At 33.0% G+C, this 16751-nt stretch overlaps 2 protein-coding genes across 4 annotated transcripts; both read left to right on the top strand.

Moving 5' to 3' along the window:
• Positions 5967–6810, top strand: LOC107645594 (myosin heavy chain IB-like). The gene is made up of 2 exons (XM_016349646.2): positions 5967–6298; positions 6438–6810. Exons 1-2 carry the CDS (start codon positions 6096–6098, stop codon positions 6535–6537), a joined length of 303 nt encoding a protein of 100 aa, XP_016205132.1. The 5' UTR covers positions 5967–6095; the 3' UTR covers positions 6538–6810.
• Positions 8627–11573, top strand: LOC107645591 (protein NETWORKED 3A). 3 transcript variants are annotated; one of them, XM_016349643.2, is made up of 3 exons: positions 8627–9048; positions 9590–9720; positions 10572–11573. In XM_016349643.2, exons 2-3 carry the CDS (start codon positions 9624–9626, stop codon positions 11399–11401), a joined length of 927 nt encoding a protein of 308 aa, XP_016205129.1. In that variant the 5' UTR covers positions 8627–9048; positions 9590–9623; the 3' UTR covers positions 11402–11573. The 3 variants fall into 3 exon arrangements, with proteins under 3 accessions (XP_016205129.1, XP_016205128.1, XP_016205127.1); XM_016349642.2 differs by having other exon boundaries at positions 8864–9048; positions 9584–9720; XM_016349641.2 differs by lacking the exon at positions 8627–9048 and having other exon boundaries at positions 9111–9720.

Here is a 16751-nt window from a genome sequence, read left to right as displayed (position 1 = left end):
TTCGATCTATTTAACAACCAACTTAGAGTCTTAAACAATTATTATGTCTTATAATATGAACAAAGATCTTAGCTCACAAACAAGGCAGGAGAAAATTTCTTAACTGAAATTTTATTTGATATAGAAGAAAGTAGATGGTTTTACACAAAGACTTACAAAAATAGTAATGAACACTTGATCAAATACCCGGCTCATACAAACTCTTTAAGATAACAGAAAAAACTTTGGTGACAAGATACACACAGCACAGCCATATTATGAAGAAGAAGCTAGTAAGGCCAGCGGTGGACGACAACCCTCCTCCTTGGCGAGGTGGAGCAGATGAGCATGAGGGCCAGAGCAATAACCAGCGCCATCAGAAGCCCCATGAAATCAATACATATTTCCTTGCAAACCATCTCTATGTGCCTTGTATGAACAAAGTGCCTGAATGAAAGGGAATGGAATGGAATACCCTTGGTTTTATTCAAATTGAGTTTGTTCAAGACTTGGTTTCTATATATATTTTTTCTTTTTTTCCAACTCACAAGTTGACTATTAAGTCTATAATCACCACTAGTCTAAAGTCGATTTTAATTTTGATTTGTGAAGCTTCTTAAGTCAATGTTAGACAGAGAAATACTGGAGACTAGAAAGCATTAAAAGTTTAAAACAAAGCATGAACATAAATGATGTCATATTATTTGCTTACAATATTTCTGGTTAGAGTTTTTCGTGGCAGCATCTCAAATGTCTCTTTAGAGTTCAATCCTATCTCTGTTTCGACATTGAAAATTGACATACACCCCACTATCGAATTTTAAATAACAACAACCAACAAGTAGCTCCAAATTAATACAATTTTTGGATCATTCATGTCAGCTAACATTAGAGGAGATACATTAGCCTAAGTTTTTTTTTTTTTTTTTACCATCATTAATTAACTTTCTGTACGAAATTTTAGCCACCAAAACTAGATTCATGACAAAATTTCACCTATCTGAATTCCTAAATTTTGACCGAACTGAAACATAACTAAGTTTTACCTTTTCAGTAAGAGTGAATAAGTTGTTTAGTTGAATTATAAAAAAAGAACAGCATGAAATAATTTTAGGTTAAAAAACAAAAGAGAATTAAACAATTAAGGGATTGAATTAGGTTTATTAGATAGCATCTAGCCATCCACAATAATATCTCGTGACCTTTGATCCAAAAACAATACCAAGAATAGAAGAGAAAATTATTCTAAAGAACTATTAGGGAAATTTAATTACTAAAAAATATTAAAAAAATTAATTTTTCTTAAATAACCTCACAATTTCATTTAACATCCCATTATAGGCATTAGCTGCAGCAACATATTTGATGTTCCAATATTAAATTAAGTAAGACAATTAGCAACATAATGATGTCATATTATTTGTTTACAATATTTCTGGTTAGATTTTTGCGTGGCAGCATCTCGAATGTCTCTTTAGAGTTCAAGCTTATCTCTGTTTCGACATTGAAAATTCACATACACCTCACTATTGAATTTTTAATAACAACCTCCAACAAGTAGCTCCAAATTAATACAATTTTTGGATCATTAATGTGAGCTAATATTAGAGGAGATATATTAGCCTAAGTTTTTTTTTTTAAGTTAATTGACTTTTTGTACAAAATTTTAGCCACCAAAACTAAATTCATGACAAAATTTCACTTATCTGAATTCCAAAATTTTGACTAAACTGAAACATAACTAAGTCTTACCTTTTTAGTAAGAGTGAAAAAGAACATCATGAAATAATTTTAGGTTAAAAAACAAAAGATGATTAAATAATGAAGGGATTAAGTTAGGCTTATTAGATAGCATCTAGAATAATATCTCGTGACCTTTGATCCAAAAACAATACAAAAAATAAAAAATATATTATAACCATAGACTTGTTAATTTAACCGTTTCACCTTGCTCGATTAAAAAATAAAATAACATAAAATACAGTAACACACCGAAGAAAAACTAAGACTAAAGTAAAGTAACTAAGGGTTCAATTATTGATCCTCACATGTATTTTACGCTATAGGTCCCAATAAGTTTAAATGATTCATTCATCTCTTGGCAACTGATAAGGACTATAGAAGAATCCTTGAACCTTGTTATACGATGCATCTATTTCTACGAAATGAGAAACGAAACCGCAACTTGAAAAACTAAGTCAACAACAATTCTCATCAACAATCATTACTTACAATACACAATATAACATAATTTGGAATATAATTTAACATACCGAAAACGAATTACATGATCTTAGCCGATGCAGGGACTCAATTAATTGTAAGTGTGGCTAATTAGTTAGTAATAAGGGTAACGATGAACGACAACCCTTCTAGGAGGAGAGGAACATATGAGCATGAGAGTTAGAGCAATAACCAACGCCATTAGAACCCCTATCATATCAATTGACAATATGCATAGAGCCATCCTCTCTTTCTCTGCAAAAAACTAAAAATTAGTTTGAGTCACAATACAAATAGTGGCCTTGCTATTCATTCAAGTTAATCTTCGTTATTTATAATTTGTTTTCTTAATTATTGTAATTTGTACGTCAATACTTTATTAGCCCCGTCCATCACTATTCTAAGTCCACTTTTGATTATGTAATTGTAGGTTGACCAACAAATGACATAGAAGTAGAAACTAGAAAATAGCATCCTAATGCTAATTTCAGTTTCAATATTGTGGTTCACTCTTTATTAATTGAATAAATTTTTACTCTTCATTTATTATATTTTATATCAATAATTTAAATTTAAAATTTAATATTTATAACATTTTATTTTTTGCTTCTACCTAACAAATTAATTTTTAAAAAATGTTATACTCTTAATTTTTTTTCTTAACACATTAATATTCGTCGAAGTATTATTTTGATATCATCAGATGAGATCTTTATAATTTTAGTAAGATTGCGCAGAAGCTATCTTCCCAACATATTAATCCAGAAAATTGATATTTTTTGTTGAGCCTGATGTAAGAAAAGAAGAGAATGATAATTGACTAAGGTTTTTTGTATTATAATTTTGACTGGAGACTATGACATATTGTTTTAACTTTTTAATTTCAGAGGTGACTGGTGAGCTAGTGGCTATAATAAATAAAAGAAAAGCAGAGGTAAATAATGAAAATATTAAACAATGTAAACAATAGATATATCGGATGTTCATTTAATTAGTGTATAAATGATTATTTTAATATTAAAATTTAAAAAATTAATTTAGAGATATAGTATGTTTTTATTTTATTAGTGATTATTCATATTATTCAATAAAATTATTGTCTCCTAGCATTCCCCATAAATAAAACATTAAAACCAACTTAAAGTCTTAAACAACGAACTTGTGAATAAAGTTTAAACATGTTATTATTTCGCATTTATACTTGCGCCTAACATTTCAATTCAATCTTTCTAGTTTAAATTATTTAATTTGTTAACAACAATTTAATTTAATATTGGAACGTCAAATAAAAGCATGCTTTTCTCTGGTCAATAATGACAATAAAAATTGACTTGAATATGGATATACATCATTATATGAAACAAAAGCTTGCAAAAAGATAGTTAACAAAAACAAACCGACACTCTTATTTCATTTAAAAAGTAATTATTATAAGATTGTTAGTTGTACAATCATTAGATAACCTAATAAACATTTATAAGTCGCCTAAGTCCTAAACTAAGGTAGCGTTTGTTTTGAGGTATTGAGACAGAGACTGAGAGATTAAGATTCAGTATCGTGTTTGTTAGTTTAGAGATTGGTATTAAAATTTTTGTCTTTGTCTTTAAAATTTCAGTATTTCAGTACCTCCAAAAAGTAGGAATACAGGTGACTGAAATTTTTAGAGATAAAGGCTAAAACTTTAATAATATTTTATACCTAAAATACTTTTATTTCAATTAATTAATTCCAATTTTACCTTTATTGCAAATTAAATTAGAGTTTCATTCTTGTTTCAATTCCTGTCTCCCATTTTACACCAAACAGAATACTGAGATTTATTTTAATCCCTGTCTCTTAGTTTCTGTCTCTCAGTCTCAGTCTTTCCGTCTCTGTCTCTCCACCAAATACTACCTAATAGATAGCATTTGTTTTTTTTGGATGAAGCTTCTTTTAAGATAAATATAAGAATAAATTATTAAAAGTGTATTCGAATAATTTTGTTATGGACAAAAATATACTTAAATTTTACTATTAATAAAAATACACTTAAATAATTTTAAAATACGATAAAATTATCTAACAATAAATATATATTTCTCAAAATATATTTTAGATATTGAATTTTGATAAGATTTTTTGCAAGTATAATTAGAAAAATGAGATATTATTACATATTTCTTTGTAATTTTTTAAAAGTATTATCGATTGTTAGCAAAAAAATCACATAAAAATATATATTTAACAAAAATTATCAAATTTTAACGATAAAAATATCTAATTTTTTTAATCGTGTTTGAAAAATCGCGTCAAAATTTAATTTCGAACATTTTTTGAAAATACATATTTACTATTAGATATATTTATTGCATTTTTAAATTATTTGAAGATATTTTTATTGATAACAATTGAATTAAATAAATAAAATTATTTGAGTGTATTTTTTGTCGTTTACCCTAAAGATAATGATAAAGCGATAAAAATTATAAGTAAAATGATGATCAATCTAATTTTATTAATTTATCAAATTTTTTTAATTAGAAAAAATGTTTAATTTGATTGAAATTAATTAGATAGATTAATGAACAGAAAAGAAAAACAGGTGTGGGAAATAAAATCACTTTTTATTTTCAGTGTACTACTCCAAGTCTCCAATATACTCAAGAAATTTTTTTTATGAATTTGTATGGTGGGTGAAAAAATGTGCTTTTTATTTTTAATATGGAGGTAAGTTTGATGTCTTGTCTCGGTATGGAGTATACAGGTGCTTGACCTGCATGTGGTGACAGTAAAACACAATTCGAACCGAGGGAATTATAATGGTAGAACTTGGACGGTCTGTTTTCAAAAAAATAAATTTTCATGCAAATTCAGAGGATCCGTTTTCTAATTAAAAAAAAAAACTAATCGGAGGGTCCGATGAGTTCACTGTGAAATTTAAAATTTTCATCCCTCACAATTTCGGACTCTCCGATTTGGTACCTCATTTTTTTTGACACACAACTCCCTCCTTCCGATTTCTTGTTCCATTGGTACAGCCAAAAGCTGTCCCACACCCTTGTAAAGCACTCCTTTACTCCATGCCAATGGGTTACACACATAGATAAAGCATATCTAAATTAATGAGTGGTGAAAAAACACATGGGATCCAAAAGTAAGAAAGCCCAATAAAAAGGTTGAGAGTCCAAACGACGTCGCAGCATGAATCTCTTGATATTTAATGAGATCTTTTATTCTCTCGAACCCCTGCTCCCTTGCCTCACGAAAGTTGGGTGAAACCAGAAACCCTAATTAAGGTGTTCCAATATCTGGCGATGTTTGTGTTTTTGGTAAGGAAATTTGGGGGAAAATTGAATTAAATGGTAGGAGAAGGAGAAGCTGATGATGAGGGTATTATAGGCACGAGCTGTAGCAACATATTTGCGCACCGTGTTCTCATAGTACACGGGTTGTTGCAGCTATGTTGAATGTGCCATAATGCTAATCTGAGGCTTCCTTTCTCTCATTAATCCAAACTGGTTTTAATGTGTAGAACTAATTCGCTAACTAACAGTCAATTTGCTAACCTTTTTTTGAATGATTGTTGATGCCACTCAGCAAATGGATATATATTTATCATGGAACCGTTATGATTTATGAGTTATGACAAGCAACTACTACTTTGAGTCGTGGGTTTGAATGGTAGCTAACCATGATTCATCTGACTAGTAGTTTAAGCAGCTTTGTTACAATTCGATGTACGAAGAAGGATTTTCTGACTTGAATGTTAAGAGATTTATAGCCACTATATAAGAAGCTTTGTTAGAACTTCATAGTTTCACTACACCTCTTCCTTCCCTCTAGCTTTTGTAGATACAACCTACTCGCGGTGCTCTGTTGGTGTTCAAGTGTGTGGAGACTAGAGACATCTAGCCATGGGACCGGGTGGGCCGGGGGGTCCTGGTGGGCCGGGTTTTGGTGGCCCTGGCGGACCTGGAGGCCCTGGATGGGGTCCTGGCCCTGGTTGGGCTCCGGGACCTGGTGGACCAGGCTGGGGTCCTCCTGGGCCTGGTTTCTTTGGATCCGGTGGATTTTTTGGTGGGTTTGGAGATGGTATATGCAACCTCATTTCTTCATGGTGAGTAGTAACTAAACATTACGTGAAGCCATGATTGCTATATTTTAGGCCCATTAATAATGACAATGCCCATTAATGAATTTCACATATTAGAACCGGCTCTAAATTCTAATAATTACTTTCAAATGTGTCAATGCAGCTTCTATTGTTTGTGCTGTTGTTGGTTGTTCCAAGGTTGCTTCGGAGGTCCACGTGGATCATTTGGCCCACCCGGCCCAGGAGGTCCACCTGGCTTCTGATGGGCAGGCATATTGTCCACACTGCTATTGTCTATCCGGAATGAGGATTAATCAAGGCCTGGCTTCACTTTGTTCTTGAGTTGTGATTAGAACTAGATGTAATAATGCAAGGCTATTGTTCTTGTAATATGTCCTCTATCTTATTGCCATTTTTTTAGCAGAAGTCATGAATTTGATACATCATACATCTAGTAAGTGGTAACTCACACTAGAGAATTTCATTGGATGGAGCTCTCTAAAATATTTATGAATTTATCCCATTTCACTTTTCTATATTCATTTAATGGAAACAAAATTTTTAGGAATTTATTAACAACTTTATACATAATAAGTTAATTAGACTCCAATAATTCAACAAATTCACAAATCACAATCATCCATCTAGTCATCTGAGGCCATTAACAAATATATTACAGAATTTTTTTTATGAATGTGGACACCAATAAGTGATGCTCAATGGAAAAAGCATCAAACACCAATAAGTGATGAATAGTTTGAGAAAATACATTTCTTCAAAGAAGCACACTTTGAGCTTTTGCAGCTTTCCCAACTGATGAGGAATAGAGTTATTGAGATTACTAACGTGCGAATCTTCTAAACCCGGAACTAAACCCGAGTTCCAATGGTAAGAACCGAAAACATTAGTGTCATAAAGTGTTGAAGTTTGGAGATTGATAAGTTTCAAAATATGGAAAAGGAATGGAACCAGAAATTTCAGTGATTTCGCCGGAGGAATTTTCGGCTGTAGCTCCTCCGTTGTGATTTCGTCGATGACTGCTGCTCCCAATGGAAGGCTGTTGTCCGATGAGAACAAAGGACGAGTTTGTTCCTTTACAAGTAATTTATTTTACTCTAGTTGTGTTCTGATTAAAAAACTTATGTCTATTTTTGTTATTCTTCAAGTGAGACTAGTACTAAAAATTTTAAAATTTTTAATGTTAATATTTTTTTCTCCTTTTCTAAAAATCTCATTATATTCTAGACTTAGTAGTCTTAAATTTTTCATTATTATTTAATAGATATGATTTTTTTTCTCTTATTTTTAAAAGAATATCTCAATGTTACATATTTTAAATAGACTAAGTTTTTGAGATTTTTTTTTCTAGGATTTCCAAAGTTCCTTTTTAGAGAAATTTAAAGAATAAAAGAAACAAATATTTCCCAGAGGAGATAATAGAGCATGTATTTGAATATGCAGCCGTTGTCCGTGAGATGAAAATGAAATTAGTGGTTGCAGAGATTTAATTTGTGGGAGTTGATTAGAAAAACTAAGGGTTACATTTGTATATAGAAGAAGAAAATTTGAAGAGTCAAGTTGTCAATATAAAAAGGAAATCTAAAGATGGGTCAATTTTATATTTTGACAATTCTATCTAACGGAATTTTTTTTAAAAGTTCCATAGAATACTTAGCCTAAATATAGGATGGCAACACTACCTGAATTCGCAGGTATTCACTTTGATCCGTCCTGTATCAGGACAGGTTTTTAGTTGGGCGAGATCGAATTTAGATACTACCTGTTCCTATCCGCTCCGATATATATATAATATATGTAAAATAAATAAGAGTGAAACAAATTTTATGCGAGTTATTGTTGGCGGGGAAGACCCGCCCCGATGCCACCCCTACCTAAATAGAAAAGGAAACGATAATAAACCGTGGTTCATTTTTAAGGCAACTGAAGAACAAACTTGAAGGAATTTGAGGAAATGGATATAAGACGGGTAATAGGACAGTGCACGAGAGAAAAAAGTAGAGAAACACATTCTATATCCCAAAACCAAAATCACAAACGTTGTCATGTGAACATGAATGAAAATAGGCTCTGGGCCCAGGCTGTACTTACTACCCTAATCCACCACAATGCTTTGTTTGTTATCACTTGCCCGTTACAACTTTCTTTCAATTCATGTGGGCTTCCTTTAATCAGAATAATAATAAATGAACATTGAAAGAAAAGTAATTGGACACCCATCATATTAATTTACCAAAGCTCCATATTCAATTACGTTTTCCGACCGTTACACCATGTGTGCTCGCTCCATCACGTTACTAAATACTAATCCATGCATGATCCCGCAGTCACCATGTGTTTTCCAATATATTTATTATTATCGTATAATATAAAATCATATTCTTAAACTACGATGTGATTTATTTAATGTACTAGGTGTGACATGATGATTAAAAAGTTAATTATGTTATAATCATATACTCACACCATATTCTTATTTTATGTTATTACTACTGTCTCTGTCACAAGGAAAAAAAAAATCTAGAAATTGGCAAATAGTAACAAGGGTAGGAGTAGGAGATTGGGGACCATGAGATTGGTACACGTGTGTGAATATGATTGAGTGAAGAGGTGAGAATAGAGACAAAAGAATTCAAAATCGAGAAAGAAGAAGTGAACAACATTTTAAGATACCGGTCTCCCTCTCTTGTCTCTGCTTGCAGCAGAAGACCACCACTGTGACTCGGTGAGTCGACTCGGAAGCATTCAAGAACCAGGTTGGTCTTGCGCCCTTTCCTTTCCGTTCTTATTGATTTACGAGATGGGCATTGTCTTTTGTCCTTTCTATCCCCATCGCTCAACGTATTCCCCCATGTACATGCACCTCAGTTAGATGTAACTTTTTCTGCAATTTTTCTCGCTTTTATGTTTGTGTGTTTTTGAAGGTTCACCTTTGGTTTCGGTACTGGTAGTAATAGCAGTGTTTGAAATGACGATAACATCCTTATATTTTTGACCTTATATGGATTTGTGTGGAACCGTGTTCTTGTAAACAACGAAGAGGCAGTGCCACTGTTGAGTCGGTGCAGTTAGTTACTCCACGCAATTTCTCATTTTTATCTTTTAGTGATTTCCGTTTTTATCTTTTAGCTATATGTGTTTGTGATTGTTTGGAGTATGTGAATGTGATGGAGACTTGTTAATCCTAGTATATATATGGTTATGCTTGCGTATCACTTCTTGTTTGGGGAAACCGAGGTTCTTCTTTGTTGTTTTGCCATCATATTTATGTTTGTTTTTGTTGATGATAAGCAACAGGAGAAGAGTGAAGCAGAAGAGGAAGAAGAAGAAGATGATGGATGAAATGACCAAGAATCAACCTTCACACTGGTGGTGGCTTGACACCACCACCACCAACCGTTCCCCGTGGCTTCAATCCACTCTTTCAGGTTCCAATCTTCATTCCTCTGTATCCATCCTTATTAATTTACATAGTCAAAAACGGTTGCAATTTTGGACAAATTCGTCAGTTGTAACTGATAATTTGTGATTATTAGATTGTCTTGTAACTTATTATATGCATAGAAAGTCCTTTGCCCATCTTGTTTAGCCTCATCAGTGATTTGAAATTAGGAGCATCTTCTTGTCAAAAACTAGCCCTGGTTCTAATGAGTAATGACTAATAATAATCTGCTGTGCATTGAATCATGCTTTGATTGAGTTAAGAAAGATTGAGCTTATCCCTGTAACTGTGGCATAACACATGATGATTCAGGCCCAACCTAATCTCCCCTTTATCTACATGTTCACAACCGTTTCCCGCAATTAGTCTTAGATATCTTCGTATAGGTATAGACATATAGTGTTTTACAAGTAAAAGAGAATATTGGAGTTAGAATTTTTGCAGGAATTTATTTGCCAGAATCTTGTATTATGCTACTTGATTATTAGATCAATAGAATTGGGGTATAAAACTTTATCAACTACCAATCACCAAAACTTCCAATTTTTCTTAACTGGTAGCATTTGTCAATTAAAAAAATGATGTCACTAGTGTAGCTGTAGCATCATAAAAAGTTTTTAGGCCACCGTTATCTGAGTGTTGCCTTTCAAGTTCTTTTTCTACTTTTTGCCTTGTGTATTTAGCCGTTGGAGCAACCTTTGTTTAGTTTGACTGTGACTTGTATATGCTGCTACTCTGCATTTGTGGCAGAGGATTATATTGTTGAGAGGGAAAAGGGTAAAAAAGTAAAAAGTGATTTAGCACTGATATGTGAATGTCTATTGAGGCTTATTGCAGAACTAAATGAGAAGACAAAAGCTATGTTAAAGGTAATTGAAGAAGATGCAGATTCCTTTGCCAAGCGTGCAGAGATGTACTACAAGAAGAGGCCAGAGCTTTTGAGAATGGTTGAAGATTTCTATAGGACGCATCGCTCGCTAGCCGAGCGCTATGATCAAGTCAGACCCGAAACTGGAATCGGCCTACTCAATTCAGGAGGATCCCCGTTTGCATCCGCCAAGCATCGGTTCGAGAAGTTGCTGACTTTTGCAGATGATCATCGTGGTTATGATACCTATTCAGAGAGTTATGATGTGGAATCTGAAGTTGATGATCCTGAGCAAGAAGTAGAAGAAGAAGAAGAAGAGAGCAAGTCTAATCACAAAGAAGAGGTGGAAGTTTCATATGTTGCTGTGAATGATGAAGTGATAAGATTGAGGGATGAGATGAAGAGACTCAATGAAGAGAACAAGGCACAGAAGGATCAACTCAAGATGAAAGATTCTGCTTGTGATGAAGTAATAATGCTGAGGGAAGAAATAGAGAGGCTTAAAGAAGAGAATGAGGCACAGAGGGAACAACTCAAGCAGAAGGATGAGGAGAAGATAGAGGTGATAAGGCAGCTGAGTATGGCAATTGATGTGATGAAGGAGGAGAATGTGAAGATGAGAAACTTCATTGTTGCCAAGGAATCCACCAAGAAATGGAACAAGAAACCATTTGAGTTCAACAAATTTGTGGGTGAATTGTCTGAGAAATTTTTCAATTTCAATTTCAATGTGATTCCAAAGAATGAGCCTAGTGTGGAGCTCTCTAGACGTGGTTTAACTAGTTTGCAAATATCTTAATTCTACAAGAACTGTGTTATAAAAGGGTGTCTATATGTATGTTAGGTAATTAAGCAAGAAGCCTAGGTTAAGAAATATTTTTTTAATACGATGTATGTTACTATTCTTAGACTCTAGTATGTTGTGTATTAGTTTTATTTCTACGTGTATTGTACTATTTATTGTTTATGTATTCAATTGTTTCATTTTTCTTTATTTGTTATCTATGGTAGCGTTTGTTGGAGAGACAAAAACTGAAAGACTGAGACTGAGAGATAAGGACTAAGAGACAGAGACAGAAATAAATCTCAGTATTTTGTTTGGTGCAAAGTGGGAGACAAAAATTAAAACAATAATGAAACTCTAATTTAATTTGTACAAAAGATAAAATTGAAATTAATTAATTGAAATGAGAGTATTTTAGGTATAAAATGTTATTAAAGTTTCAATCTCTGTCTCTAAAAATTTCAGTCCCCTGTGTCCTTACGTTTTGGAGGTACTGAAATACTGAAATTTTAGGGACAGAGACAAAAATTTTAGTAACAGTCTCTGAACCAACAAACATAATATTAGGTCTCAGTCTCTCAGTCTCTGTCTTAGTACTTTAAAACAAACGCTACCTATGATTCTATGTACAATCTATTTGGCTATTCATGATTCAAATTTAATGATGGACTTTTCTTTGTGAAAGCCAATAGAACAAACCAACAAATTATAATGGATTCAGTGTAACTGTGTAAGCACTAAGCACAAAGCACAATAATTGAGAGGGAAAAAAAACAAGATGATGTTAGTCAAAACTGTTAGAAAGGTAAGACGGTAAAAGAGAGTTTAATAGAGAAAAGATTTGTGTCTATCTCTTGCCATGGAGTCCAAAACTACTCCTACAACAAACTAGACCGAAATCAATGGTAGTGGTGGTGGTAGAGGATCGAACCTCAACCGATTCACTCATAAGTTTATAATCCATACCCAAACCAAATTAATCAAACACCAAAAAATACTCAAAACATAAAAATTTTCAATTCCATTCATCCAATTTCAATTCACTTTAGCAAAACTAGAAATAGAAAAAGCCATCAACCATAAAAAATCAACAAATCCATTCATCCAATTTAAAATTTATTTCAGCAAAAATCAGAAGTAGAAGTAGCCATCAACTGAATTTTCTGTAAATCAATTTCAGCCTTCATAAAAAATAGAAGCAGATTTAAAAAAAATAGAACAGTATCATTTTAGTGGTAACTAAATCAATTTCTGAAAAAAAGAAAAATAAAATAAAAATATTTAAAAAAAAAAAAGAAATACATTTTTCTTCGCCGCCCGACTGTAACATTGTCAATGGTAGAACCTCCATCCACAGTGCCGCCTCCCTTTCTTCTCTGATTTCTCTTTACCGAACCCGCTTTCTGCATGCAAGAGTACCATGACTCCTCTCTCTTCTCAGGTGTGTGACGACAGTGTTCTCCTCGGTTGGGTCAGATACGCCACAACGACGTTCTCCTCGGCTGCAACAGGCGCGCTACGGCAGCATTCTCCTCAGGTTGGGTCACAGATGTGCAATAAAGGTGTTGTAGTCACCTTAATAGTGAGAGGAAGAAGCAGAGAGAGGGGAAGAGATTGGCGGTAATGGAGTAGGTGGTTGGCGGACGGCAATGAGGAGGTAGGAGGAGAGTTTCTGTGACTCTGTGAGGAGAGAGGAAGAAGAGAAGAGAGGGAGTGACGGTAAAATGGAGTTAGGATGGGGTAGTTTAGGAATTTTATTAAAAAATCAACAAAAAATTAGGATTTGGATACTTTTGTTATAAGGAACCCATCTTTCATGGATACAGCGTTAATTTCCTTAGTTTATGGGTACTTTTGTCAGCGTTCGAAAATTTCATGAGTAATTTTGGTAGTTTTCCTAAAAATAAAGTCGTTTTAAAAATTCAAAAATAAAATAATTAGCACATCATATAAACTATTATCGTTTTTTTGTTTTTATCTTATTTAAATATCAAAATAAAACGACCTCTGTATCCAATGTGATAAATCAAAGTGAGCTCAACACTTTATTTGCTTATTTACAATATAGTGTCCAAAAAATCTTGAAAATTAATATAAAAAATTTTAAATTTAAGAGATTAAAATCATAAAGAAAAGAAAAGGTACACGTAGACAATAAAAATACTAAGTAATGAATATATTGAATGTTTAATTCACTATAGATAATTATCCTAATATTAAGATTTAGGTGAATAATTTAAAGTGTAATGTATTTTTATTTTGAAGAATGATAGGGGGACAATGACTTTATTGAACAATATGAACAATGGGCACGAAACTAGCCCAATTAATTTACTAACCTAGGTATACTCGTAAACACCCACCTTCCATAAATCCTAATTTTAATTATCTTAATTACTTCCATCGTAATCACCCCATCCACTCCCCCCTTCTTTGACCCAATGGTAAAAACATTTCCCCTTCCCTACCTTTTGAACACCATTCAGGAAAGGAAACATTAGCCTTCGCCATTTGAAACGGCATTGATGAAGGGAGATCTTCCCACGTTAGCCGCTTCTTTTTCGCTAAAACTCATCGTCCATCCTGCCACCCGCCGAATCGACCATCCACCGGCGCCTCCATTGTGAAGACATGAAGCAGCAGGCGAGCATCCGGGGCCCCGTCGCGTGGAAGTTGCCCAGAAAACCACCGGCATTGTTCTTTACCCGCAATCTCCGTAGGTTATAGCCCTTGCATGTTCGCGTCGCTTGGAGTCATCCTCAGATACAACAAGAGAAGCCGTGGGCTGTTTTTCCCTTCCTAGATTGAAGGTCAGTAACCCGATAACCGTTAATTGAATGTTTAGATGTTCATAGTTACTTTTATGTTCTGGTTGCATAGAATGGTTTTGCTGGTTGTGCAAATTTCTGGCCCTGCTTGAGTTCTCCAAGTGTTTGTGAACATATGGAAGTTGCAAGGAATAATGACACGTACATGTTTTTGAGCATCCGGGTTTTCGCGTCTTGTTTTTTAATGATTTACTGTATTTGGGTTTGTTTTGCCTCCGGATATTAGTAAGTCAGCAATTCGTGTGAAGCACGTGCTATGAATATGTTTATTTGTGAGTTGTTTAACGAATCTAAATCGGATGGTCATTTTTATACATGAACGGATGGTTGAATATTTTTTACAAGTGTTTGAAATTAGGTTGAGGATGTTAAATATTTTTGTTCATTACAAAACCTAACCTAAAAGGTTGTCACAATTGAAAAACTGTTAAATTATCTGATTATGTATGTTTTATATTGAAGAGATAGGTGTGAATTGGAATCATGTTTGTTTATTTTAGGAAAAAATTGTAAGTATAATTTCGAATCAATTTACATTTTTTCTAGTCTTAGCTGAAAGTGTATTTTACTTCTTCCTCACATGTCCACTTGCATTTGATCCATTTGATTGGAAAGATATAAGTCAAAGTAGTTTTGGGATTGAGTCTAACCGTGCAAAGACTGAATTTACATGTTGATCAGCATATTTGATAACAATCGCAATCAATATTTGGGAACATTATAAATAAACCAGCTTTAGACTTTTAAAACAGTGAGTAAGTCTATATGATTAGTCCCTTTGACACACCAAATCGAAATAAATAATGCGTTGCCTTGAATTTTTTCCAAGTTAGTTTGTCTGTTTGATTTTTTTAATACTTGCGGTGGAAAAATTATACTGGATGAATGGATAAAGTTGAGCGTTGTGACATGATCTATATGTTTTAGGTAGCAATTTCTGATGTTGGAAATCTATGGAGCCTCAAAAGTTGGTTATATTAGGACTTGTTTAGGTGACTTATGTAATAAGAAGCTCAATTTTTAACAGCTATGCTTCCAAGGTCCTTGTTTAACTGGATTTTTTTTTAACTGCCTATGTACTCTTACTGCACACGACTGTGGGTTTTATGCTGTTGATTTTCATGTTTTTTTTTTAATTACAGCATGGATAGTAATATCACATGATTCATGGATACTTTGATTAAAGCAAACATGTTTGAAATTTGATGGAGCCTGGGCTTGATATTTTAGTAGTGAATTCTTTATCTGTTTCTGGTTCATTTGATTAACCTTTAATTTCTATAAATGACGGATGTTCAATTTTGTAAGAAAAGATGAATGAAAAAATGTTACATTCTCTACATCATTTAGGTAGCAATTTCTGATGTTGTAAATCTATGGAGCCTAGCAAGCTGGTTATATTAGGACTTGTTTTCGTTACTTACGTAATTAGAAATTCAATTTGTAACAGCTATGCTTCCTAGTACCTTGTTTAGCTTGATTTTTTTAACTGCCTTTGTACTCTTACTCTACACGACTGTCAGTGTTATACTGTTGATTTTCAATTTTTGTTTTAAATTAAAGCATGGATAGTAATATCACATGGTTCATGGATCATTCGATTAAAACAAACATGTTTAAAATTTGATGGAGCCTGGGCTTGATATTTTAGTAGTTAATTCTTTATCTGTTTCTGGTTCATTTGATTGACCTTTAATTTCTATAAATGACGGATGTTCAATGTTGTAAGAAAATATGGATGAAAAAATGTTACATGATCTACATCATTTAGGTAGCAATTTCTGATGTTGCAAATCTATGGAGCCTACCAAGCTGGTTAATTCAAATGGAATATTATTAATTCAAATGGAATATTATTATATTCTTTGCTAGCACCATGAATATAATAATATGATAATTGAGAATATTAAATAATTAATTATTTATTCTATGATGAGTTTTAAATATGGATAAGATCCCAACTGATTCTGTTTCAAATTAAATTGTAATTTGATTCACAAATCAGTCACCAATCTCATACTATATATATGTGTATATGATAAAAGAAAGGACACACAAGTTTTTCTTTTACCTCCACATACACAAATATTCCAATTCTTAGTGAAGAATTGCTGGTGCAAGGAGTTGCAAGAAATTTCTCAGTTAAATCCATTGGTCAAGGAGTTGACAACAAGGATCAGTCTCGGTGTGGATACACATAGTACCTTCGTACTATCGAAGGAGAAAGTTTTCATTCACTAGGGTACTCAGGTATTGGCATCTAACCCATCTTATTTCAATAAAATTTTAAATATAAAATAGAACAATAAAATTATTTTATTACTTTCGCTGCGTGTCGACACTTCTAATCCTACACTCCAATGCGTGGAAGTGGAGAATTCCAATTTACTATTATGTCAAAAGCAAAAAAGCAAAGAAGAATTATGGAACTCGTTGGAGAAGATAGGGATGAGTTCTAATTCGAAGACCAAGGCAATCGAGCCCTGATTAGAAGGACTTGATTTTGAAAAGAAAAAAAATATATATATATACTTGCC

This window comes from Arachis ipaensis, chromosome B06 (assembly GCF_000816755.2).
Source record: "Arachis ipaensis cultivar K30076 chromosome B06, Araip1.1, whole genome shotgun sequence".
Classification (NCBI taxonomy): Eukaryota; Viridiplantae; Streptophyta; class Magnoliopsida; order Fabales; family Fabaceae; genus Arachis; species Arachis ipaensis.
The sequence above is the reverse complement of the archived record's forward strand: the minus strand, read 5'-3'. Positions and strand labels throughout refer to the sequence as shown.

Coding starts and splice junctions, on each gene's coding strand:
- LOC107645594 (XM_016349646.2), top strand. CDS start 6,096: ATGGGACCGGGTGGGCCGGGGGGTCCTGGTGGGCCGGGTTTTGGTGGC. Junction 6,299..6,437: donor TGCAACCTCATTTCTTCATG/GTGAGTAGTAAC, acceptor GTGTCAATGCAG/CTTCTATTGTTTGTGCTGTT.
- LOC107645591 (XM_016349641.2), top strand. CDS start 9,576: ATGATAAGCAACAGGAGAAGAGTGAAGCAGAAGAGGAAGAAGAAGAAG. Junction 9,721..10,571: donor GCTTCAATCCACTCTTTCAG/GTTCCAATCTTC, acceptor GGCTTATTGCAG/AACTAAATGAGAAGACAAAA.